This window comes from Thrips palmi, unplaced genomic scaffold (assembly GCF_012932325.1).
Source record: "Thrips palmi isolate BJ-2018 unplaced genomic scaffold, TpBJ-2018v1 HiC_scaffold_11, whole genome shotgun sequence".
NCBI lineage: Eukaryota > Metazoa > Arthropoda > Insecta > Thysanoptera > Thripidae > Thrips > Thrips palmi.
In genome coordinates this window covers 502,375-525,480 of record NW_023144622.1, presented here as the reverse complement: position 1 = coordinate 525,480, position 23,106 = coordinate 502,375, and the positions used below count along the sequence as shown (strand labels likewise).

Genomic DNA, 23,106 nt, shown 5'->3' with positions numbered 1-23,106 from the left:
TTTTGTTGGTAGGTTCTGTTGGGATTTTCTTTAGTCGTTTTTATGTGTTCCTTTTTTTCAAAAAGTGGTTTTGAAAAAGAATAAAAACAATGGTGTTCCAAATTTGTCCCTAAGACTTTTAAACTCCTACTACTTTATCCCTCACTCACGAAAATACTCGTACAATTAACACGAAACTCGCTGAACTTGCACTGTTTTCAAAAAAGAGTAACTTGGATCGAAACTGACAGCAGCATTGGTTAAAGCCCCTTGCGGGTACACTACCAATCTTGCAGCAACGTTAGTTGGGTTGCCTACCTCGACGGCGTTTTGATAAAGTGCAGTGCGTGCTGCCTTCATTTGTCTTGCTGGCGGCGGAGGCTGCGATCAACATTCATTCATTCTTTTTGGTCCTTCATTCGAGTCAGGATTTGACTTGATACATTTGCGTGCTTAAAAGTGAGTGACTAATGTTTCCGAATTTTGTCAGTTCATTTTACACGTATTACCGACAGCTGCGATTCGTTCATTGTAAACACCGGTCGCAACATAACCACAATCTTCTCTTGTCAACACGACTTGTATTTTTCAGATGGTGGTGAGGGAGTACAATGATGAGCTTAAATTCCTCGAGAGAATTGATGACAACTCATGGAGGATTAAGAAAGGATTTCAGCCGAATATGAATGTATGTAATGTCTCCTTTATTTTGGTTCCTTTTCTTCTGTCAACTGATTGTAACAAGTACTTGTTTTTGCATCATCGCTCTGTATATGATTTTTAGGTGGAGGGAGTCTTTTATGTGAATTCGGCTCTCGAAAAACTTATGTTTGATGAGCTTCGCAATGCTTGTCGACCTGGTATGGTGGGTGGCTTTCTTCCGGGAATGAAACAAATTGCAAATGTTGCTGCCCTACCTGGTATTGTGCATCGTTCAATTGGTTTGCCCGATGTTCATTCCGGGTATGGATTTGCAATTGGTATGTTTTCCTCTTTTCTTATTTGGAAATCGTACACTTAAATTGTGCCGCAATAAACTAAACTTCTGCCTTTTCTGGTCTCACAGGTAATATGGCAGCATTTGACATGAATGATCCCTTGTCAATTGTATCGCCTGGTGGAGTGGGCTTTGACATAAACTGCGGAGTTCGTCTTTTGAGGACAAATTTGTTTGAAAAGGACGTCCAACCGGTGAAGGTGAGTAAAATCTGTTATTGACAAATTCTGGTGAATTGTGACAGATTGTGAAATGTTGCCAATGGTGCCTTCCTTGCAGGAACAACTTGCTCAGAGTATGTTTGACCACATTCCCGTTGGCGTTGGCTCAAAAGGAATTATACCCATGACTGCAACAAATCTTGAGGAAGCGTTAGAAATGGGGATGGACTGGTCACTCCGAGAGGGTACGCGGCAACTGCACAAACAATCATGTGTGTCATGTTCTTTTAAAAATTTGATTAAATTCTGTGTTGTTCCAGGCTATATTTGGGCTGAGGACAAGGAACACTGTGAGGAGTATGGACGAATGTTAAATGCTGACCCATCTAAAGTTAGTCTTAGGGCAAAGAAGAGAGGTTTGCCTCAGGTACAAATGCAATGTCATTTTGAGAACTCTGCAAGCTAAATCTTTGAGTAAAACATTATTTCTAAACCAAAGTGGATTTCTAATATAAAATATTTTTACAGCTTGGCACTCTTGGGGCAGGTAACCACTACGCTGAAATTCAAGTTGTAGATGAAATTTATGACAAGTGGGCAGCAAGTAAAATGGGTATTGAAGACAAAGGACAAGTATGTGTGATGATTCATTCAGGAAGCCGTGGTTTTGGACATCAAGTCGCAACAGGTACAGGCTACATGTCCTAGCCATTTTCTGTTTAGTTGTTGTCTGGAGGATAATTTTACATCCTCATCATCCCATAAATTTTTTGTCTTTCATTGGATTTTTATTTTGTAGATGCCTTAGTACAGATGGAAAAAGCCATGAAGAGGGACCAAATCAACACAAATGACCGCCAGTTGGCTTGTGCTCGCATCAACTCGCCCGAAGGTCAAGATTATTTAAAGGCCATGGCTGCTGCAGCCAATTTTGCTTGGGTCAATAGAAGCTCAATGACCTTCCTCTCCAGACAGGTACAGTCTTGACTACTGTTCCTTGGCTAAAACGTTCCTGTGCAAAGTGATTAACGTCTCATACCCAATTTTTATCTCTAGGCATTTGCCAAGCAATTTCACATGACACCGGATGATTTGGATATGCATGTCATTTATGATGTATCTCATAATATCGCTAAGGTAGAAGAACACATAGTAGATGGCAAACAAAAAACATTGCTAGTGCATAGAAAGGTAACAAACATGTTTTTCAATGTTGCTGCCTGTACCCCCAGGAGTGTGCCTTACTAATGTGGCCTTATTTTACAGGGGTCTACTCGGGCATTCCCTCCCCACCATCCCTTAATACCAGTAGATTACCAATTAACTGGCCAACCTGTGCTGATTGGTGGAACAATGGGAACCTGCAGCTATGTACTCACTGGTACTGAGCGAGGCATGCAAGAAACCTTTGGATCCACTTGTCATGGAGCGGTAAGTTTTTTAAAATGTAGGTTTGTTGCTTTTGCATTAAAATGTACACAGTTTAACAGAACTTTTCTTATTTCTTTTGTGCTCCAGGGACGTGCATTGTCTAGAGCCAAATCAAGACGCAATTTGGACTACACAGATGTATTGAAAAAATTGGAACAGCAGGGAATCTCAATTAGAGTTGCATCATTGAAGCTGGTGATGGAGGAGGCTCCAGAGTCTTACAAAAATGTGACTGATGTTGTAGATACGTGCCATGCTGCAGGTATTAGTAAGAAGTGCATCAAACTTCGTCCAATTGCTGTGATTAAAGGCTAAAGGAGATGTGTAACATATTAATTTTGATTTATCATGAAATGCTATCTGTTCATGGTTTTTGTTTTGTTTTCTTTCTATATCCAATTTTGATATATGGTTGTTCTGTGTGGACATTACTTCTATCCTGACTAAAATGCAACGTTAATGCTTATTTCTGTATATATAGGTTTAATTTTTTCATTGGAATGAAAGTTGTTGAGTTATGAAAATGATGTTTTCAAGAATAAACCAAAATTACAATTGTTGGATCAATGTATTGTTTTCTTAATTATTATAATTACAAAAAAAAAACTATCAAATACATAACAAATATCTACATATTCCTACAATGAATCAGCTTCCGCAATAAGATCAGAAACAGAATGTTGAGGTTTTTCAACATTCTCAGCAGGTGTAGTGCCGTTCAAATTGAGAACTGGCCACTGTTTTGTTGATCTGAAAACAATCCACGTAATTTGTACTTTTGCATCCTGGCCCAGGTAAATTGGAAATTGTAATGCATCTCTACTTACGCTCGCCTTTTATCTTCTGGATAGTAAATTTCTTTCACTTCTACCTCAAGTGGAGGTCTCTTGTACTTGGGCTCATATTTTGGGGGAAAGGTTTTGTAAAGAGAATACCAAATAGGGATTTCACTAGACGGAATAACTCCACTCTTTATTAAACCCGTAGTCCTGGAAGCAAGAGACATTAATAACAGAAATGGTAACTCATTTGAAAAGGATCAGGTTCCAGGCCCAAACTATCCCTTGCCTCGAGTAAATCGTTCCAAGCTTTTCGAATCTTGCTTGTGGCGTTGAAATTGATTCTTTCTTTTCAAATCCACCAGAGATTTGCTTCCGAACTAGTTTGATTAAGCCATTGTTTTTCGTAACTGACATTTTACTGACTAAATAACCCTCAACTTCGAGTCAGATACTGGGTCTCCCTTTGCGTAATTTGGAGGTTATGTTCGTTTGTAGCAGAAGGAACGCCGCGCCTTCTCGATAACAAGTCACTTCTTCCTCGTCGTGGCTGTGTCCCTAACCTATCCTTCCAAGAACCCCGTTCATGTTCATCCTGGTTTCACCCGAGGATAGAAATTTGTTAGAAGAAATTGGACCATGTAAGTATTCAAGGGACATCATTTATTTATTGCCTTCGCTTTAGCTTCAAGAAACGTGTATTTCGTTGTGTCTCATGTTCTGTGCTATTCCTGTACCAGTTAAGAATGTTTATTGAATGAAATGATGAAATTGGTCTCTACGTGCATATCCCCTGCTGATCCATATGTGCAACCAAATGCATTTGATTAGAACATATGGGTGGTCTACAAATTATCCAAAACTTGATTTATGTGTCCGATACTACTTCCATGGGTGATTACTGCCGTTCCTGTCAGTTTATCAGCGCGAGCCACACTCGGCTTCTGACCGGCCTCCGCGTAATTTTGTATTTATTGACAATTTGTGCTTTCCCCTTTGTAACTGCAGTGCAACAGTTGGACCGTGTGTTCTCTATCCCAGACTTGTCTTGTCTTTAGCAAGGATGCAAGTCTGACCAGAAGAATCATCGTTACCCATTCATTGTTTTTGTGTGCGTGTTTTAATTTTAAATTTAATGCAAGTCTCTTCCGTTGCAGAAAGCGTGCCCAAAATGAATTCATCAATGTCAGCTAAAGATGTCAGAAAGGCATTTCTGGACTTCTTTATCGAGAAGAAGAAGCATGAGTATGTGCACTCATCTTCAACTATTCCTCTTGATGATCCAACTTTGCTTTTTGCTAATGCTGGAATGAATCAAGTAAGTTATGAGACATTTCCTCCCACCAAAACCTTTAAATAAGACTTAAATTGAAAAATCATTTACCTGGTATGTTTTGTCCTTTTTCATTAGTGTTTACGTTAATTTGTTTTGTGTCTGTATGTTTCAGTTTAAGCCTATTTTCCTTGGAACTGTTGATCCTAATAGTGATATGTCTAAGTGGATCAGGACTTGCAACACACAGAAGTGTATTCGTGCTGGTGGCAAGCACAATGACCTCGATGATGTTGGGAAAGATGTTTATCATCATACTTTCTTTGAAATGTTGGGTAATTGGTCCTTTGGTGACTACTTCAAGGTTTGTTTGAGATGTAATATTTAATAATTATAGCTGTGGAAAATTCATTCCTTTATTTTGAGATTCATGTTTTGATTGTTCACAGAAAGAGGTCTGTACTTGGGCATGGGAACTCTTGACTGACGTGTTCAAACTTCCTGCTGACCGCTTGTATGTCACTTACTTTGGAGGAAATGCGGCAGCTGGCCTGGAGCCTGATGAAGAATGCAGACAAATTTGGATTAAGCTAGGGTATTTAGTTTCACTTTCAATTTTTTATTTTTAAGTAGCAGTAGTAAATTATTTCCAAATGTTTCTAAAGTTTGTCTTTTATTCTCTCATTTCAGTATTCCAGAGTCTCATGTGTTGCCAGGAAGTATGAAAGATAACTTTTGGGAGATGGGTGAAACTGGTCCTTGCGGACCTTGTTCAGAACTTCACTTTGATCGAATTGGAGGTCGGGAAGCTGCCCATCTTGTAAACCAGGATGACCCTGATGTCTTGGAAATCTGGAATTTGGTATTCATTCAATACAACAGGTGCGGTTTGCCAAACTTAATCTTCAAAAAAGTGTTAAAAAGTAATCCTATTCTGTATTTTAAAAATTAAAATTGTTTTATTTCTGCTTATAGAGAATCTGATGGGTCATTGAAGTTGCTTCCCAAAAAACATATTGATTGTGGCATGGGATTTGAACGTTTGGTGTCTGTAATTCAAAACAAAAGATCCAATTATGATACTGATGTATTTTTGCCACTCTTTGATGCTATTCAGAAGGTATTCATGACTTTTTTTAACCAAACCCTCTCACTAGCTAAAGGAACTGTCAGTTAAAGCTACGTTGTTGATGTAGGGAACGAATGCTCCCGCTTACCAAGGACGTGTTGGTGCTGAAGACTCTGATGGGGTGGACATGGCTTACCGAGTACTTGCTGACCATGCAAGGACCATCACTATTGCACTTGCTGATGGAGGCACTCCTGATAACACTGGTCGAGGGTATGAAGAGTCAAAGTTCTCTTATCATTCACTGTAGATAATTTTTCAGCTTAGTCTGTACGTAACCTGTTGCTTCTTAACTCTTTGTCCCATCAGATATGTCCTGAGACGTATTCTGCGTCGTGCTGTGCGCTATGCCACTGAAAAACTTAATGCAAAACCCGGATTCTTTGCCACTTTGGTCCATACTGTTATTGAGTTGTTGGGTGAAACCTTCCCCGAGGTGGGTGGAATTTGGATTATTCTTGACCAGATTTTTATGCTTAAGCTACACACATTCACTTATTCCAAAATGTGATTCTTGCTTTAGGTCAAGAAAGACCCTCAGAGCATAATCGATACCATCAATGAAGAGGAGCAGCAGTTCTTGAAAACCTTATCCAGAGGCAGGAACCTTTTGAACAGAACTATTGGAAAGTTGGGGGATAGTAAGACTCTTCCTGGTAAGTGGTTTGCTATTCATGGCTCTAGACTAGAATTTTGTAGCAAATTGAATGAAAAGCTAGGTAGTAAATTATGGTCTGCAATTTTAGGTGATGTTGCTTGGCGTCTCTATGACACATATGGATTCCCTGTTGACTTGACTCAGCTGATGGCTGAGGAAAAGAATCTCACTGTGGATATGCCTGCATATGAAGAATCCAAGAAACAAGCACAAGTGAGTTTTTATCTATGTATTCATTTTCTTGTTAAGATAGAATGAGTGATTTGTCTTGGGGTGCAGTAATGTAGTACCATGTTGAGTGTGTAGCCATTTTACTAAATTTTATGGAGGGGAAATGCTTCTTTTCTGTTTTTGAGAAAAAAGAAAATTTAATGTTTTATAGTACATTCTTTAAATTCTACAGAACTTCTTTTATAACTTTTATGGGTGAAAGTCTTCACTTTTCTTACCTCTGAATTATTTGCAGCTGATTTCTCAAGGTCGAGGAGCTGGTCTGGACGACCAGATCAGTTTGGATATTCATGCCATCACTCACCTTCAGGACCAAAAAGTGGGCCCATCAGATGATTCTTTGAAATACAACTACAAAGCTAAATCACAGGACAAGGATGCTGAATATGGTAATTATAATAACATTAAATTGAAAAATCTTAATTTTTATTTCTAGATAATCTTTATGACATTTTTGTCGTTTGTTTCTTCCAGAGTTCCCCTCATGTGTTGCCAAGGTTATTGCACTGCGACACTCCAAACAGTTTGTCCAGGAAGTAACATCTGGTCAGGAATGTGGTGTTCTGCTTGACAAGACTGTATTCTATGCTGAACAGGGTGGACAAATTTTTGATGAGGGCTTTATGGTCAAAGTTGGTGATGAGGTACTAATTTATATAAGTTGTAACTTTTTACCAATATTCTCCTTTACTTTCTAAGTTAATTTAATTTATTTCAATTTTTAAATCATAGAGCACAGAATTTTCTGTGAAGAATGTCCAAGTTCGAGGAGGATATGTGCTTCACATTGGCTCCGTAGAAGGAACTCTGAAAGTAGGTGACTCTGTTGCTTTACACTTGGACGGTGCCCGCCGACAGTTGATCATGAAGAACCACACCGGAACCCATGTTTTGAATTACGCTCTTCGTGCTGTCTTGGGAACAGAGGCTGATCAGAGAGGTTCGCTTGTGGCTCCTGATAGATTAAGATTTGATTTTACCAACAAGGTTAGTTATTAGCGTCTGTGCTTTGTGGCTACTATCCATTTTCTGTAATAATCAATAATAATATTTAATTTGTTTTGTAGGGTGCTATGACTGTGGATCAAGTTAAGAAAACTGAACAGGAATCCAATAAACTTATTGCTCGTAATGAAGAAGTATATGCCAAGGAATCCAACTTGGCAGTTGCTAAGACAATTCGTGGTCTTCGAGCTGTGTTTGAAGAGACCTATCCCGATCCCGTGAGAATTGTCTCAATTGGCATCCCTGTTGAAAAATTAGAAGCTGATCCCAACAGCCCAGCAGGAGCTGCTACTTCCATTGAATTTTGTGGAGGCACTCATCTGCAGCGAGCGGGACACATTGGTGACTTTGTCATCGCTAGTGAGGAAGCAATTGCCAAAGGCATTCGCCGTATTGTTGCTTTGACTGGACCTGAGGCCCAGAAGGTAAAGCCTTCAAACTCAGCCATTTTAACCCCATATTTAGTATAGTTAAAGTAATATTAAAATTGTGTTATTTTTGCTTTATAGGCTTTGAAAAAGACTGAATTATTGGAGAACGAGCTCAACTCTGTTCGTACATCATTGGATGCCATCAAAACTGCAGCTGACCAGAAGGTCGTAGTGAAAAAGATTGTAGAGCTTACAAATGACATATCTCAAGCTGTCATTCCCTACTGGAAGAAGGTATGTTGATATCATTCCTCTTAGTTCTTATAGTATTCCTAAATTTGATGACTTATTAATAGGGCTCTTTTTTTTTTAATGGCATGGTGTAGGAAGAAATGCGAACTCTCCTGAAGAACCTGAAGAAGCAGTTAGATGACAAGGAACGTGCTGTGAAAGCAGCTCTAGCTGCTAATGTCGCTGATGAGATTAAGGCTTTGTGTCAGGCAAATCCCAACATGCCATTATTGGTGAAGGAACTCCAAGCTGACTCTAACACAAAGGTAAAAGAAGTTCAATCAGCTAATTTCACTTGTGTCTATAAATCGTAGGAGAATAATATTAATTTTTGACTAATCATGGAACAGGCTTTGGATGGTGCTTTGAAACAAGTTAAGGCATTTGCACCTGAAACACCTGCCATGTTCTTCAGTGTGGATGCTGCTGCTAAGAAGATCTTTTGTCTCTCTGCTGTACCAAAGGTAATTGTCCTTTAGTTAAACTTGTTGTCTTAAATTGTGAATTGGGTGCTGACCAACTGTTGCTTCTCTTCTCTCAGAGTGCCGTGGAGAAGGGTCTGAAAGCAAATGAATGGGTTGGAGCCGTTTCAGTGCTGATGGAAGGCAAAGGAGGTGGCAAGGCTGAGTCTGCCCAAGCCTCAGGATCAAACATTGACGCTTTGGCGGCCGCTCTCGACAAGGCCTTATCTTTTGCATCTAGCAAGATTGGTGGAGGTAAAGCCTAAATTTGTCTCGCATGTTACTGCCGTGTGATGCTCAGAGAATGTGACCTATAAGTTGCAATTTCTTGTTTGTTTTAATTTTTGTGACATTCAAGTATTTTGGCGCTTAACCTTCTAAATCCTCTCCTTGTTTCCTTTGAAATTATTCTTTTCACAGAAATTTCAACTTTTAAAAAGTTTTCCCATCTCTTCCCCCTTTTTTTTCCCCTTGAAGTCCATACACTTTATAGTTACTCCCCTTCCCCTTCCTTTTTCCTGTATTTAATGTGCCAATGTTTTTTTATCATTTTATTAACCTTTGGAGGCAATGTGCATTTGTAACCTGTTTGTACATTTCTTGTTATTCAAAATGTTGAAATTCATTGTCGAAGCTTTAGGAAGAGATTTTATAGGCTTGTTATGTTTTCCTTCTTGGTTTTGGTTTGCTGTCTAATATAGTGTAAAGCTCAGTTTATTTCTTGGAAAGTATATTAACATTATCGGCAGTTGCCCAACTGAACTTTTTCTTTTTTTGTTGTACGTTTTTATGAAATATTTGCTGCATGCAGTTAAAGTTGTATCAAAATGTTTTTTATTTCTTTTTCTGTTTTTTGTGGCTTTTTTGTAGCAACTAGATAAAGTTTGTGCATGTTATTTTCTAAATTTACTATTTTTGTAAGTGATTTTGTATGTTTGAGTGTGAGCATGTATTTATTGAAGCAATACAGAACATCCGACCCCGTTGTAATGCTGTCATTATTATTTTGCCGTATCATTTGTTTCTATTCTATTATTCACAATAACAATTTTGCTTCTTGCACACCAACTTACATGCACAGCTTGAAGTACAGTAGGTAGTTGATGCAGGTATGCTTTTATGAATTAATCAATTTTATTACTGAGCAAATCATTTATGCTATTTACTTTAAAAGGTTGTATGTGCTTACAGCACCAGCGGGTCCTACTCTGAAAGCTGAAAAAGGAAGCACGTGTTTCATTCGGGCCCTGATATGTGCTAAGTACGCTGGGAAGGACATTAGTGTTACTGCAGGAGAACACGAATACAGTGAAAATGGTGTGTCATTTACCAATACAGCTTCCATTTGCTATTATCTGTCAACTCCAGCCTTGCGAGGTGGATCATCTGTTTACAATCAGGTAAAAGACTCACTTAGTTCTATCACCTGAAACAACAGTTCCTTTTTCTTAAATCATTTCTTTCTTATTTTTGTATCTTCTTTGCTTGTAACAGGCTAAAGTTTTACAATGGGTGGAGTTCTGTGAGAACCATATTCGGTGCTCTGTTGGTGCTTCACTTAGTGCTGTGTTCAAGAGTTCATTGAATCAAAAGCATTGTCTGCCTGACAATCTAACCAATGACGAACTGTGTCTCAACCTTAAATTTCTGGACCAGTTGTTTCTTAAATCCACATTTTTGGCTGATGAACGAATTACTCTGGCAGATATTACCCTCTTCAGTTTACTTTTGCCTGTGTACATGTACAATTTGTACCCTGCAATGAGCAATCTTATCAATCTAAATCGGTGGATGAATACGGTAGGTTCTATAAAAACCCTTAAAGCTGATACTCTGGAAGCGTTTAAACAAAAAGTTGTTTTACTACTAATTATTGGTATGCTGTTTTTCAGATTCTAAATCAGCCTGAGGTCCGATCAATCGTTGGTGACATAGAATTGCCCTCTTCGACACTTCAAAAGTCGACTTCAACCCCACCTTCTCTGGAAGGACGTCCACCTGTAAATGGCCACGCTTCCTTGGGGAAAGTGAACGCTGAGATTCAGCAGACGCTTGTAAGTGCAGCTTCTGTGACGGTTCCTGCTCTCCCTCCTGCTGCCACGTCGGTTCCTCCTACTGGCCCTGCTGCCATCGCCGCTTCTGCCACTCCTGCCCCACCAGCAAAATCTACTCCCACTCCCACAAGTCCCAAACCTCAAGAAAATCCTCAAAAGAAGAAAGGAAAGAACAAGAAAAGACATTAGACCAAGGCCAGTAAGAACTTTTGCTCAATCTGAGACCAAACTTGCTCACAGGTGTAATTTATTGACTAACAAATTGTTTTAAATGAATAAAACTGACCCCAACAAATTAGATTTTGTTGTCATTTTGCTCCTTCCTCAAACATGATAACAGTTTCCCTATTTTCCTTTCAAACCCTGTAACATCCCTCTAAGACTAGGCAGTACAAAAACAGGCGTCAGGGTGGCTTAGAGTTCAAATGTAGTGTCCGTCTGGGGAAGGGCCATGGGTACAAATCCCAAAACATATCAACATTTTGCTCGGTTTACTTCTCAAACAAAACCAAAAGGTGGCTGAGAGCGCAAAGGTAGCGGCCGCCCTGATAAAGGACCTAGGTTTGACTGCGAGGCGTGACAATTCTATGATGTCTTGTTTTGCGGGTCTTCACTGTGACGTGCTAAAGGGGTGGTCTACCTTCCCGGCGCTGAGCAACAAAATGGACCACTTGAATTTGGTTTGAGGAGTGCAACTTTCGGCGCGACCCCTTGTATGCCAGTTGGTGGCCGAGGATGTTTAGGTGGCGGACGCCACGTGAAGGGTCGGGGTTCGAATCCTCGACGCGTTTATGTTTTTCAAGTTAGCGGCTCCTCTCTCGTACCATCAGTACGAGTTTCGAAGTGCACAGAAGAAGAGAGGTGGTGGCCGAGGGTACTGAGGCGTCGTTCTCCGAGAGAGAGGCCTGGGTTCGATTCCCGCGCGCTTGACTCTTTTCCAAACTTGTGGCTCAATACTGGTGCCATCGGTACGAGTTACGATTTAGGAACCTACAAGGTAGTCGGTGGCCGAGGGTGTTAAGGTGTCGGTCACCACTAAAGAAGTTTGGGTTCAACTCCCAGACGAGGCCGAATACAGGAAGGGGCCGGCATGAGAAGGACCTGGGTTCAACTCCCAGGCGAGGCCAAACACAGGAAGGGGCCGGCATGAGAAGGATCTGGGTTCAACTCCCAGGCGAGGCCAACTAAGGGGCCGGCATGAGAAGGACCTGGGTTCAACTCCCAGGCGAGGCCAATTACAGGAAGGAGCCGGAAGGGGCTGGTATGAGAAAGCCCTGGGTTCAACTCCCAGGCGAGGCCAAATACAGGAAGGGGCCGGCATGAGAGGACTTGGGTTCAACTCCCAGGCGAGGCTGAATGCAGGAAGAGGCTGATACGACAAGTATACTTGGGTTCAACTCCCAGACGGGGACAGATACGGACAGGCGCCGGCATGAGAGAGAGAACTGTGCAGGGAAGTCAAGACGGGGGAAATATGCTCAATGGCACTTAGATTATTGTTATCAAAATTTTATCTGGAATTGGTTTAAACTACGAGCTGATGTACAGAAGAGGCCATGTTTTAGAGCAACACTCTTTAATTTCCCATGGGTTCTACGTGAAGTGAAAACAGTCCTCATCTATACATCAGGTAAAATTGTGTTGACAAAATCAATAACGAAGGACACCTGTTGATTGGATGTGTTTATAAACCAATGTGTCTAGCTCGGCGTTTTACTTGTCGGTCACTCTTTCAATTTTGATGACCACTGAGGATGTATTTAGCATCGCCGGGGCGTTGAACCCAAGTTCTCCCATGCCGGCAACTTTCCATAGCTGTCCTCGCCTGGGAGTTGAACCCAAGTTCTCTCATGCCGGCCCCTTCCTGTGTTTGACCATGCCTGGGACTTGAACCCAGCTCGTTGCCTGGGAGTTGAACCCAGGTCCTTGGCTGGGAGTTGAACCCAGGTCCTTCTCGTGCCGGCCTCTTCCTGTAGTTGGCCTCGCCTGGGAGTTGAACCCAGGTCCTTCTCATGCCGGCTCCTTCCTGTATTTGGCCTCGCCTGGGAGTTGAACCCAGGTCCTTCTCATGCCGGCCCCTTCCTATATTCGGCCTCGTCTGGGAGTTGAACCCAGGTCCTTCTCATGCCGGCTCCTTCCTGTATTTGGCCTCGCCTGGGAGTTGAACCCAGGTCCTTCTCATGCCGGCCCCTTCCTGTATTCGGCCTCGTCTGGGAGTTGAACCCAGACCTCTCTAGTGGTGACCGACACCTTAACACCCTCGGCCACCGACTACCTTGTAGCTGCCTAAATCGTAACTCGTACTGATGGCTCCATGGTAGAGCCACAAACTTGGAAAATAGTCAAAGTGTCCGGGATTCGAACCCGGGCCTTTCTCTCGGAGAACGACGCCTCAGCACCCTCGGCCATCGCCTCTCTTCTACTAAGTAGTCCGAAACTCGTACTGATGGTACGAGAGAGGAGCCGCTAACTTGGAAAACAGAATCGCGTCGAGGATTCGAACCCCGACTCATCACGTTGCGTCCGCCACCTAAGCATCCTCGGCCACCAACTTGGCATACAAGTGGTCGCCCCGAAAGTTGCACCCATCGAACCAAATTCAAGTGCTAAACTGATGAAAAGATACATGTGTGACGAGGATTCGAACCTACACCCTTGTCGTAGTGGCTGAAGCTTTTGCCCACTGAACCACCGTTAAACTTGCTATGGGAGCCTTAACTCTGACTCATCGTAGGGGAAGCGGTAACGAAGAAAAAGAATGAAGGGGCTGGGTATCGAACCAAGGTCCTTCCTCTCTGCGTGACGCTCTTGCCGTAGCCGACGGTTGGTGATGTTACTGATCGACTGTCCGACCGACCAGCGACCGGACCGACCGCATTGTGGGATCACCTGTCGGAGCATCCCAATCACAGTTCCACTCTCAGATAGATCACACTGCACTGTTCGGATGGCAGTAGACAGGGTAGAGAGATTGGGTGACCTGAAATGTCCCTGTGAGCCTCGCCCGGGATTGTTGAACCTATTTCTTTACCCTCTGCGGCACAGCGCCCGGAAGGTAGACCACCCCTTTGACACGTCACAGGGAAGACCTGCAATTTGTTCTGGGAGTTCTGTGAATTTTTTTCCCCACTTTTTTCTTTCGTGAAGAAAGTAGAGGAGAAGGTTTGCAGAACAAAAACATGTCACTTTCAAATCAGAAATTTCATTCAGCTCTTTGTAGTCTTAACAAGAATACGATACCACTAGGGTAGGGTTTATCGGACCTCATCTCATGCCACTCAGGGCCAAAATTCAGTTCACGGATGGAGCAAATTAATAACATTAGATTTCCAAAAATACAGACAGTAATTTGATCATGTATTTGCTACATTTCATTTCTTTAAAAATTCATTTTCTATCTTACCTAGAAACAACATATTTTTTAAAATTATTTTTAATCTGTAACGAAGGAACCAATTAAAAACTAAGGCAAATTGCTTATGCCTGATATGATGGTAAGTGATTAGTTTTGTGATGAATTGTCAATTTGACTGCTTATCATGGTCTACACACCATGAATGAATGAATAATTAATCCATTTAACACTGGGTTCCGCCACTCGTTCTCACATATTGCAGTATTACATTTAGTCATTGGCTGTATTGAAGAATCAGTTTTTAAGAGAAATAAAGAGTCTAGAATGCCTGCAACTCATGCATAGCTCACAAAATCAATGCACTATCAAGTAACAGCTTGAGAACATCAGTAAATTTTAACATGTGAGTAGCTGAGTTCATACTTCTTCTATAAGTAATAACCAATAGACATTGCGCACAGCTTTGAACACTGTACAGTAAGCCACATCAAACAATAAAAAATATAATTACATACATCTCAACAATAACTATATGTCTTTGGCACCGATGATCATACAAATGGCCGGGTGTGCTGCAAATGACTACAGTAAAGTTTCACCTCTTTTGTTAAACAAAAACAGGAAAAATAAATCGAGGGCAAACATTGAAACAATAGAGTAATAAAAATAAATGAAAGCTATGTTCAAATTGCTGTAGCAGAACAGCAGTAAGTACATAGTATCTCTAGACGTATACACATAAATGCAATAGTCCAATCATTATTGTCAGTCGGGTTCATTTAACCTTCACAATCATTAAATTATCATAAAATTAACACTTTCGGCACATTTTACAAATATAATCACATTCCCTGACTATCAGGAAATTTAAAAATCACTGCTGACTTAGTCCAATTGAATCAGCATGGACGGCAAGGGCGTCCATCTTCGGATATGCTATCTGACCTTCAATTTCTCCTTTGGTGTTTCCAGTGACAGAAGCGTAACGTTGACTGGTTTAAACCTCCTATTGAAGAAGTAACGGAAAGGAAATTCATGTCATGTGGTGTGTAACAGTCTTGGAGAAAAAGGAATAAATTTCAATCATACTTACGAATACTCAGAGTTGGGAACACCAATCACCATGACATCACTGCCTTTCATTCGCATCCTCCACATGCTGTTATGATATCCTCTTGCATCAAGGTCCCAAATTCTGAAACACTGTTGAAATGGTGATTACTAAGGTAGTCCAAACAATGTGCCAGACGCAAATTTCAAATCGAAAAAGAAATACTACCTTGGCCACTTGAAGCCATGTGACAAAATCTTTGGGAGATTCCATTTTTATATAGAGAACATACACTTCCCCCTAGAACATAATAAGATTATCACATAAACATATTATGGTAGTCCTTCATACTTGAACATTTTATTGAAATAAATTCTCACTTTTTTATCAGGGACAAAGTCTTCATCACAGGGATTTTTAGAATGATCTAAAGGTATTGAATGCTTCAAATCTCTCCATATCTGACGCTCATATTTTAACTTCTTCACACTGTGTAGCAAAAGACCGACGGGTTAGCACTTAAATTTTCTCAATTCTGTTAATAATTGTAACTGAAATGAACCACACTTTACCTGTCAATATTTATCAGTTGCACATAGCTTTGAGTGTTAAAAGAATGTTGCTTGAAGTAAACCTCTTGAAAGTATGAATTCATATTCAGCCCTGATGAGCCAAAGTGATAAGTGCGAGAAACATCTGGTACAACACACTCTCGACCTTTTCTAACTTCAGGCATTCTCATCCACATATCCCAATCCCACATCTACCAAGAAAAAAACATATTGTTAGTAGATGAAGTAACAATAATTTTTCACATACGTAGCAGAGGATTTCTTACTTTCTCTGGAGTTGGCCAGTTGGGTTCTAACTCCTCTTTGTAAATGGACCGTTTCAAAATCCAGCCTAAACCAGGCATTGTTTCTATTCGATACAAACGTGAAGGATCATCACTTGTATGTTCATACCCCTGGTCATTCCAAGCTGATATACAATAGAGTGATGGATCTTCATCCAATAAATGAACAGTCTGGCTAAAATAGCTGCAATAGAGAAGATTGTATTTTTTAAATTCAGAGTGACACATTTGAATAAAATACAATAAAATAGGAGAAAGGACCCAAGATTGAAAACTGCACTTCTGCCTACCTAAAAAAGTCCGGTGAGACATCTAGATCTTCCTCTACGATTATGACATGTTGGGCAGAGGGAAATAAATTAAAAGTGGCCGTAAGTGCTGCTTTGTAATGCTGTGAGATACGAGCATTCTTGGTGCCAATGGGAGTGTGCTGGACACCTCTGAGTCCGAACAATTGGGTCACTTCCATGGGCTCAGAGAAATAACCGTCAATGAAAACTGTGATCATTTCAGGTTGTGCCCCTCTGGCTGACAATAGTGACCGAAGCATTCGATACAGGTAATGTGGACGATTACTTGCAATAATTGCTACTGGAACGTTTTTCACTTGATTGTTAGGAATCTGAAAAAAGACAAAACAAAAGGATTTCACGATCAAATCATAAGAGAAAATTACTTTGATTCGTTGATAATGACAGTAACTGACACCTACTGGTTCTGGGCTGAACATGATGGGTGCAGGATCCTGGCAACTGCACACACTCCCATAGCCTTCTATGTGGTTGCAAAATTCTTTCCGACGACGATTTTCCTCCGTCTCTGGCCAACTGCATTCACTCTCTGTGAAAAAAAAGAAGAAGTTAGCGACGTTTTTACAGTGTGCAGTATTTTTCTCATATGCTGCGGGTAGGCGACCTGCAGCACTGGGAGGCAGTGTGAGGTGGGGGTTGCCTACCCGCGCCTTGGAGAAGAGACGGCTGCCGTGCCTTTCGTGCACGGTGTGCCAGGGCAAAGCAGCCACAGTGTACACCATAACCCATAAAGCCGGAGCCTCTCGCGTTCGCTAACGAAAACTGCATCTAGCGGCATCTAGTCGTTCTCTTCCGACGGATGACCGGGAACCGACGCACAGTGGGCCAGAAGACCGGCGCAGGCGGCCAAAACTCTAGACGCGTTTTGAGCTCCAGAGTCGCTGAATGGGACTCGAACCGAACGTGTGACCCCACCAATGGATTGCTCTCCGAACGAGGAATCCATTGGTGGGGTCACATGTTCGGTTCGAGTCCTGTTAAGCGACTCGGGAGCTCAAAATGCGTCAAGAATTTTGGCCGCCTCCACCGGTTTCTGGCTCACTGTGCGACGTGGGTACATACTGACCTTCGACGGAGAGCAGGGGCACCTCGACCTGCAGGGTGACGGGCGCGCCCCACGTGTTGAACTCCTTGCTGCTGCTCTGGCCCTCCCCCAGGACGCGGCCGCCGGGGCCGCCGTCGCTCGCCTTCTGGCTCACCATGGCCCACATGCCCCTCCAGCCGATGGCGGGCGCGTGGGCCGAGCCCAGGCGGCGCAGCAGGTCGCGCGCGGGGGACTTCATCTGGAAGGAGCCCTCGTCCTTGATGGCGAAGATGATGATGCGCCCGGCCGACACCATGTTGAGGAACAGCACCATGGCGTCGTCCTCGTGCGGCGAGTACGTGTCGAACACGCGCGCCGCCATCACGCTGCCCGACGCCTGGTGCAGCACCACCACGTGCACGCCGCGGCCCTTGTGGGGCTCCGCGTCCTCCAGGATCTGCGAGCAGCACCGACCCGCGGTTCAAACACTAACTCCGTAGTTTACAAATGGAAAACCACACTGCCAATCCAAGTGTGAGACAGTCTCACACTTGTAAGTGTGGGGCAGTTTGTCTCACGCTTACAAGTGTGAGCCACGTTTGTCTCACTCTTGCACAAAGTCTCGCACTTGCAAGTGTGAGACACGGTTTGTACCACACTTGCTGCCTATGCTAGCTCTGTGGTTCAATGCCACGGGACCCACGTCTGCAAGTGTAGGACAAACCGTGTCTCACACTTGCAAGTGTGAGACATCGATGTCTCACACTTCCAAGCGTGAGACAAGCGTGTCTCACACATGTAAGCGTGAGACAAATTGTCGCACACCTACAAGTGTGAGACTGTCTCAGACTTGGATTGGCAGTGCATCGGCAGTTTCCAGAGTACTCACCGTGGCTCCGTCCACGGACACGGCCACCCTGGTCTGGCTGGACACCACGTCGATGACCAGCGACTTGGCCTGGCTCTCCTGCAGCCGCAGGCTGTTGTGCCGAGCCTCGCCGCTCACCAGCTCGGACGAGTCCCCTGCAGCAGAGACACCGAGCCAATCAGGTGGCCAGTGGCGGGTCCAGAACCAGCCCTTAGAGGGGAAAGGGGGGGTGGTGGTGGCACAAGTGCGGATTCAGCCCTCCCCCCCCCTGGTAGGCAAAAAGTCGCACATTGGCCATGTAGATAGGCAACTTTTGCGACGCCCCCCCCCCTCAATCCGTTTCTGGATCCGCACCTGGGGGGGGGGAGGGGACATCACCTTTTGTCTAAGTACAGGAGCAAAGTGTTGCTTTTGCCTACCTTCCAGGTGGATATCTAGGGGCAGGGGAGGGGAGGGGAACACTTGCATCCGCGCTTGGAAATGACTCGGAAAGGTGCAAAGACCCCGGACACTTGTCCAGCCACACTCACCAGTGCGCAGGGCCTCCTCCTGCAGGCGCCTGCTCGTGTCCAGGATGAACATGATGTTGATGCCGATGGTGAAGAGCAGCACTAGCACCAGCAGGGCTTGGAACACCTTGACGAGCGCGCGGCGGCGCCCCAGCTGTCCCAGCGGCAGCCCCAGCGGGGGCCCCAGCACGCCGAGGGGACCGAGGGGGCCCAGGGGACGTCCGGGGGCCCGCTGGTCCAGCAGCAACATGACGGGCGCGGCCCTGCCCGGCCCCGCGGCGCGTCCAGGCGGTCCAGGCGCGGGGGCGGGTCCAGGGTAGGGGGCGGGGAGGCGGTGGTGGTGGGGTGGCGGAGCGCGGCGCCGGTCGCCGCACGACACCCGACACAAGAGCATCACAGCCTCACCCTCAGGGCCCCGACGGCGATGGCACCCCGGAAGGCTCGCCTGAAGGCCGGGCCGGAGTCGGCCAGCACGCGCTCTGCAAGCGCTGCAAACACCAAGGACAGGGCGTGCGGTGAGCCGCCGCGAGGACGCCGTCAAGGGTCGCCGCCCAAAGGGCCACCAAAGGGCCGAGCCGACGCACAACACGCTGGGCTGCGTGGCGCTGCGGACTCAGGATCGGTGTGCCTTGTGTCTCTCTCGCACCCTCGTGAAGAACCACATGTGTGTGACAGAGACATAGCGAGGATGCGACTCTTCTGAATCGCTCGACTGACTCTTAGTCGTTTTCGTCGCTCTGTCTCTCTCGCACTCATGGGGGGTCCCCGTATAGCTGTGAGAGTGAGTGAGAGTGAGAGAGAGAGAGAGAGAGAGAGAGAGAGAGAGAGAGAGAGAGAGAGAGAGAGAGAGAGAGAGCGACGAAAATGCCTCACGGAAACAGTGTGCTGTCCACGCTGTCTCTCTCGCACCACCGCGGGACGTCCTGCGAGTGCGAGAGAGAGACAGCACTGTTCAACCAAATGTTTTTGTACAAATTTTGTACGAGACATCACAGTTTTTTGTGCACATGAACTTTTCACACAAATTTGTACAAAATTTTGTACAAAAATGGCGAAAAATGTGCAGTTTTTCGTACAAAAAAAATGTTCGAAAATTTCTTTTGCGCAAAAAACTGTGACGTCTCGTACAAAATTGTACATAACATTCAGTGTGCTGTAAGTGAGCCTACAGGGCGGTCGCGCGCGACAACTCACCCGGTGTCCTGCCGCTCGCGTGGGGAAGGACGCCGCTTCCATCACAGTCCCGTCAGCCCTCGGCCACCTGTAACACGAGAGCGAGAGAGGGCACCAATGAGAGTGGGAACGACAACGGTAGCGCGGAGGCTTCGAGTCAAGAACCTCCGCGGCGCGCGCCACTGTCAAAAGAGACACGAAGAAAACAACCGGAATCGCTCGCTGCACAGTGCGCTGATCCCGAACAGTGCGCTCCCGTCGCTCCGTCTCTCTCGCACCCCTACGGGACGCCCCATGAGTGCGAGAGAGACCGAGCGACGGACGAGCGCGCAGGCCGTGATTTTGGGCCCGGCCAGCGCGTCAACGCGCACCGTGCCGCGCCTTCTAGTCATCAAACGGAATAACGCAGCGAGCGGAGCCTCCAGGCCCTCCAGGCGGAAAGGCGCAAGGCGGCAAGCAGTCGTCTTCGTCGCTCTGTCTCTCTCGCACTCACGGGGCGTTCTTACGGGTGCGAGAGAGACAGAGCGACGAAGACGACTCTCAGAATCAGTCTGCAGGCTCGCCTTCGCCTGGCTGGCTAGGCTGCAGTCTCGGACTTGGCCGCCCCGAGCGAACGCCCCGGGACGGCCCGGGAAAAAGGCGGAATTAAGACGACCCGGTAATAATGACGAAGTAAAAAAGGGAAACATTAATGTGGTGATGGTAAATGGAATAAACAGAAGGCCGGGCGGGGCGGGGTGGGCGTGGGCAGGGCATAGCAGGGCAGGGAACAGCAGGGCGGGCGGGGCGGGCGGGGTGGGGCGGGGTGGGGCGGGGGGTGGGGTGGGGGGGCGGGTGGGGAGGGGTGGGGGGGGCGGGGTGGGGTGGGGTGGGGTGGGGCGGGGGGGGTGGGGCGGGGGGGTGGGCGGGGTGGGGCGGGGTGCGGGGTGGGGTGGGGCGACCAAACGGCACCACGGCGATGATGGTGCCGCTCATCCCCCCAGCGAGCAGGAAGCGCCGCTCGCCGTACCGACTCCATTCTTCAAATTAGATTTGAGAGTCCCATCCGTTCCGGGGGCAAGTAGCAGGGGCAGGGGGCACCACTGCACCCCTCTACCTGCCGTGCCGTGCCGTGCCGCGCGGCCGCAGCGCCCAGAAGGGATGGGGGTGTCATGGCGTGGGAGGGGCAATGGGCACCGAGAGGCACGGGCGATGTAGTAACGTTTCCGATCACGAAACCAAACCGCACAGCCGCACCCCGAAGGCCACCGAAGGCGGCTTTCTCTTGTTTGTCATCCATCCCCAATCCGTCCCATTCCGGCCGGGAGAAATGCTCTTACCCGGGAGAAATGCTGGCAATGCCTCGAAGCGTTGTTGTGCGCTTCAAAAGCAGGGCGTCAGGCCCTTCTAGCGTAGTCCTGTGCATGAATGCAGCGCAGAACTACACTTTTACCAGTGTACACACCCTGCATCATACAGCACGCCCCGCCATGGAGCTCGAAATGGCTCGCGAAATGCAGGGACCGTTACATCACGCTGGCTGGTCCGCTGAAGGCTGCGGGCACGCCTGCCTGCCGCGGACCAGGCTGGGGGAAGGGGAGGGGGGGGGGGGGGGGGAGGGGGGCGTTGATCTGCACATGGCCTGATAGAAGCCCTGCACAGACCGCCAACATGGCGGCGCACGGCGCACTAGGTTCATCGACTTGGATTCGTCCGCCTCGGTCCGCCTCGTCCGAGCGAGCGAGGGGCTTCTTGCAGTGCAAGGCCCCAGCAGACTGATTCCGAGAGTCGTTTTCGTCGCTCTGTCTCTCTCGCACCCATGCGCGACGCTCCATGAGAGCGAGAGAGACAGAGCGACGAGAACGACTCCCGGAATCGGTCGGCACATCCCCGAGTCCCTCGCATTGCCGGCGGACAATGACAACACAGAGGGGGGAAAATACAAGAAAATGGGAGCGAAAATGAAGACGCCGCCAAGACGGCCCTCGACGAATTCCATTTCCATCTTTCGATTCGGGGGAAATGATTAGCGCAGCCGAAGCCAATCAGTCCGTAATCAAGGGTTAAAAAAAAAAAATGAGAAATGAAAAGCAGGAACGACGACAAGACGTCGCTGAACAAGGAGGAAGGAGGCGGCAACCATCGGCCGCCGGAAGTCTCAAGCAACGCTCTGCCGTCACGAGGCTTTCCCGCGGTTTTTTTTTTCACGGCTTTTCCACGCTTTCCCTGGATTTCTCCTGCTGCTTTTCCACGGCTGTCCCACGGTTTTGCCGTGGATTTCGCACAGTTTTACGCGGATTTCTCAAGGCTCTCCTGCGGCTTTCCCACGACTTTCCTACGGATTTCTCAAGGCTCTCCCGTGGCTTTTCCGCCTGCTTTCTCAAGACTCTCCCGTGGCTTTCCCGCTGCTTTTCACGACTCTCACTCGGTTTTCCTCCGCTTTCCCGCCACTTTCTCGCGGCCCTCTCGCGGCTCTCTCGCGCTTTCGCGCCTCGGAGTTACGTGTTCACCTGGTTTACGGCCTGATATACTATCTCTGGCATGCCTGGCGGCTGCCTGGCGGCAGGCGGCGCCTCGCCGGCCCTCCGGCGCGGCCAGGAAGTATTCGCGATTTAGTTTTAGAACCGCGGCACACGACAGCGCGCGTAAATCAACCCGGAGAAATTTGTGCCCCAAACTTGGGGCGGCACGCGGCGCTGCGCGTCGCCCGGCCCGAGGCGCGGCCGGTAACAAGCCGAAGACAACAACATGGAATGGACCGAGGGGAAACGCGAAAAAAACGAGAGACGTGAGAATTGCGACATCGGTTCGACGAGGGATCGATGGATTTTGATTTTCCATCGATTCCACGTCGAATCAATGGATTTTCCATCTCGCACTGTAGAAAAAATCCACGGGGAAAGGCACAGGCACAGTCTGATGGTCAATTTGCCTGGTACCACCGTACCTCAGCCAGTACGGCTTTTGGGGTACGGAGTAGGGTTATAACATGGGCTCTAATGGGAAGCACGGTTTTTAGGTACAGTTGTTCTGTACACCGTGAGGTACGGTCTAGCCGTACCTTTTCGGCTTTTTTAACAGTGCGGTTCTATGTGACTGACCACTCATTCGGTGGTTCAGTGGGTCACAGTCAGGATCCTAAGAGGATTACCCTATCAAC

General features: G+C 46.1%; 4 protein-coding genes and 1 long non-coding RNA gene across 6 annotated transcripts in view; 2 read left to right on the top strand and 3 right to left on the bottom strand.

Annotated features, from left to right (window-relative positions):
- Nucleotides 1–282: 282 nt before the first annotated feature.
- LOC117639550 (tRNA-splicing ligase RtcB homolog) lies at nucleotides 283–2,925 on the top strand. Of its 2 annotated transcripts, XM_034375333.1 has the most exons (11): nucleotides 283–438; nucleotides 572–667; nucleotides 764–959; nucleotides 1,046–1,176; nucleotides 1,256–1,382; nucleotides 1,458–1,564; nucleotides 1,666–1,825; nucleotides 1,937–2,112; nucleotides 2,194–2,328; nucleotides 2,404–2,568; nucleotides 2,656–2,883. In XM_034375333.1, exons 2-11 carry the CDS (start codon nucleotides 572–574, stop codon nucleotides 2,881–2,883), a joined length of 1,521 nt encoding a protein of 506 aa, XP_034231224.1. In that variant the 5' UTR covers nucleotides 283–438. The 2 variants fall into 2 exon arrangements, with proteins under 2 accessions (XP_034231224.1, XP_034231225.1); XM_034375334.1 differs by lacking the exon at nucleotides 283–438 and having other exon boundaries at nucleotides 2,656–2,925.
- A 192-nt stretch (nucleotides 2,926–3,117) lies between these two features.
- LOC117639552 lies at nucleotides 3,118–3,865 on the bottom strand. The gene is made up of 3 exons (XM_034375337.1): nucleotides 3,637–3,865; nucleotides 3,396–3,557; nucleotides 3,118–3,318 (listed from the first exon to the last, which is right to left on the bottom strand). Exons 1-3 carry the CDS (start codon nucleotides 3,762–3,764, stop codon nucleotides 3,207–3,209), a joined length of 402 nt encoding a protein of 133 aa, XP_034231228.1. The 5' UTR covers nucleotides 3,765–3,865; the 3' UTR covers nucleotides 3,118–3,206.
- Nucleotides 3,866–3,868: 3 nt separating this feature from the next.
- On the top strand, nucleotides 3,869–11,118 carry LOC117639549 (alanine--tRNA ligase, cytoplasmic). The gene is made up of 21 exons (XM_034375332.1): nucleotides 3,869–3,988; nucleotides 4,505–4,665; nucleotides 4,796–4,984; nucleotides 5,070–5,215; nucleotides 5,311–5,502; nucleotides 5,596–5,740; nucleotides 5,817–5,962; nucleotides 6,059–6,185; nucleotides 6,273–6,405; nucleotides 6,496–6,620; nucleotides 6,874–7,027; nucleotides 7,113–7,282; nucleotides 7,371–7,625; nucleotides 7,706–8,068; nucleotides 8,153–8,308; nucleotides 8,401–8,571; nucleotides 8,656–8,769; nucleotides 8,847–9,021; nucleotides 9,958–10,166; nucleotides 10,261–10,566; nucleotides 10,659–11,118. Exons 2-21 carry the CDS (start codon nucleotides 4,519–4,521, stop codon nucleotides 11,007–11,009), a joined length of 3,774 nt encoding a protein of 1,257 aa, XP_034231223.1. The 5' UTR covers nucleotides 3,869–3,988; nucleotides 4,505–4,518; the 3' UTR covers nucleotides 11,010–11,118.
- Nucleotides 11,119–14,002: 2,884 nt separating this feature from the next.
- LOC117639662 (protein O-linked-mannose beta-1,2-N-acetylglucosaminyltransferase 1-like) lies at nucleotides 14,003–19,044 on the bottom strand. The gene is made up of 11 exons (XM_034375535.1): nucleotides 18,816–19,044; nucleotides 18,307–18,440; nucleotides 17,460–17,874; nucleotides 16,795–16,922; nucleotides 16,373–16,704; nucleotides 16,065–16,266; nucleotides 15,799–15,989; nucleotides 15,607–15,715; nucleotides 15,455–15,526; nucleotides 15,269–15,378; nucleotides 14,003–15,181 (listed from the first exon to the last, which is right to left on the bottom strand). Exons 1-11 carry the CDS (start codon nucleotides 19,042–19,044, stop codon nucleotides 15,112–15,114), a joined length of 1,992 nt encoding a protein of 663 aa, XP_034231426.1. The 3' UTR covers nucleotides 14,003–15,111.
- Nucleotides 19,045–19,124: 80 nt separating this feature from the next.
- Nucleotides 19,125–23,106, bottom strand: part of LOC117639652 — a 10,109-nt gene continuing 6,127 nt past the window's right edge. The window contains exons 2-3 of the long non-coding RNA XR_004587381.1: nucleotides 19,989–20,055; nucleotides 19,125–19,282 (exon numbers count right to left, since the gene is read on the bottom strand). This is a non-coding gene — a long non-coding RNA (uncharacterized LOC117639652). The remainder of the gene's footprint in view (nucleotides 19,283–19,988; nucleotides 20,056–23,106) is intronic.

What these genes read in the sequence shown, in the direction of transcription:
- LOC117639549 (XM_034375332.1), top strand. Translation starts at nt 4,519, where the DNA reads ATGAATTCATCAATGTCAGCTAAAGATGTCAGAAAGGCATTTCTGGAC. An exon ending in GTATTCATTCAATACAACAG is followed by an intron (nt 5,503 to 5,595) that starts GTGCGGTTTGCC and finishes TTCTGCTTATAG; the next exon opens with AGAATCTGATGGGTCATTGA. An exon ending in TAAATCGGTGGATGAATACG is followed by an intron (nt 10,567 to 10,658) that starts GTAGGTTCTATA and finishes GCTGTTTTTCAG; the next exon opens with ATTCTAAATCAGCCTGAGGT.
- LOC117639550 (XM_034375334.1), top strand. Translation starts at nt 572, where the DNA reads ATGGTGGTGAGGGAGTACAATGATGAGCTTAAATTCCTCGAGAGAATT. An exon ending in GGACTGGTCACTCCGAGAGG is followed by an intron (nt 1,383 to 1,457) that starts GTACGCGGCAAC and finishes GTGTTGTTCCAG; the next exon opens with GCTATATTTGGGCTGAGGAC. An exon ending in TGGACATCAAGTCGCAACAG is followed by an intron (nt 1,826 to 1,936) that starts GTACAGGCTACA and finishes TTTATTTTGTAG; the next exon opens with ATGCCTTAGTACAGATGGAA.
- LOC117639662 (XM_034375535.1), bottom strand. Translation starts at nt 19,044, where the DNA reads ATGTTGCTGCTGGACCAGCGGGCCCCCGGACGTCCCCTGGGCCCCCTC. An exon ending in TGTCCGTGGACGGAGCCACG is followed by an intron (nt 17,875 to 18,306) that starts GTGAGTACTCTG and finishes TGCTGCTCGCAG; the next exon opens with ATCCTGGAGGACGCGGAGCC. An exon ending in CAACTGATAAATATTGACAG is followed by an intron (nt 15,716 to 15,798) that starts GTAAAGTGTGGT and finishes TTTGCTACACAG; the next exon opens with TGTGAAGAAGTTAAAATATG.
- LOC117639552 (XM_034375337.1), bottom strand. Translation starts at nt 3,764, where the DNA reads ATGTCAGTTACGAAAAACAATGGCTTAATCAAACTAGTTCGGAAGCAA. An exon ending in CTTGGAACGATTTACTCGAG is followed by an intron (nt 3,558 to 3,636) that starts GCAAGGGATAGT and finishes TCTTGCTTCCAG; the next exon opens with GACTACGGGTTTAATAAAGA. An exon ending in CCAGAAGATAAAAGGCGAGC is followed by an intron (nt 3,319 to 3,395) that starts GTAAGTAGAGAT and finishes GATTGTTTTCAG; the next exon opens with ATCAACAAAACAGTGGCCAG.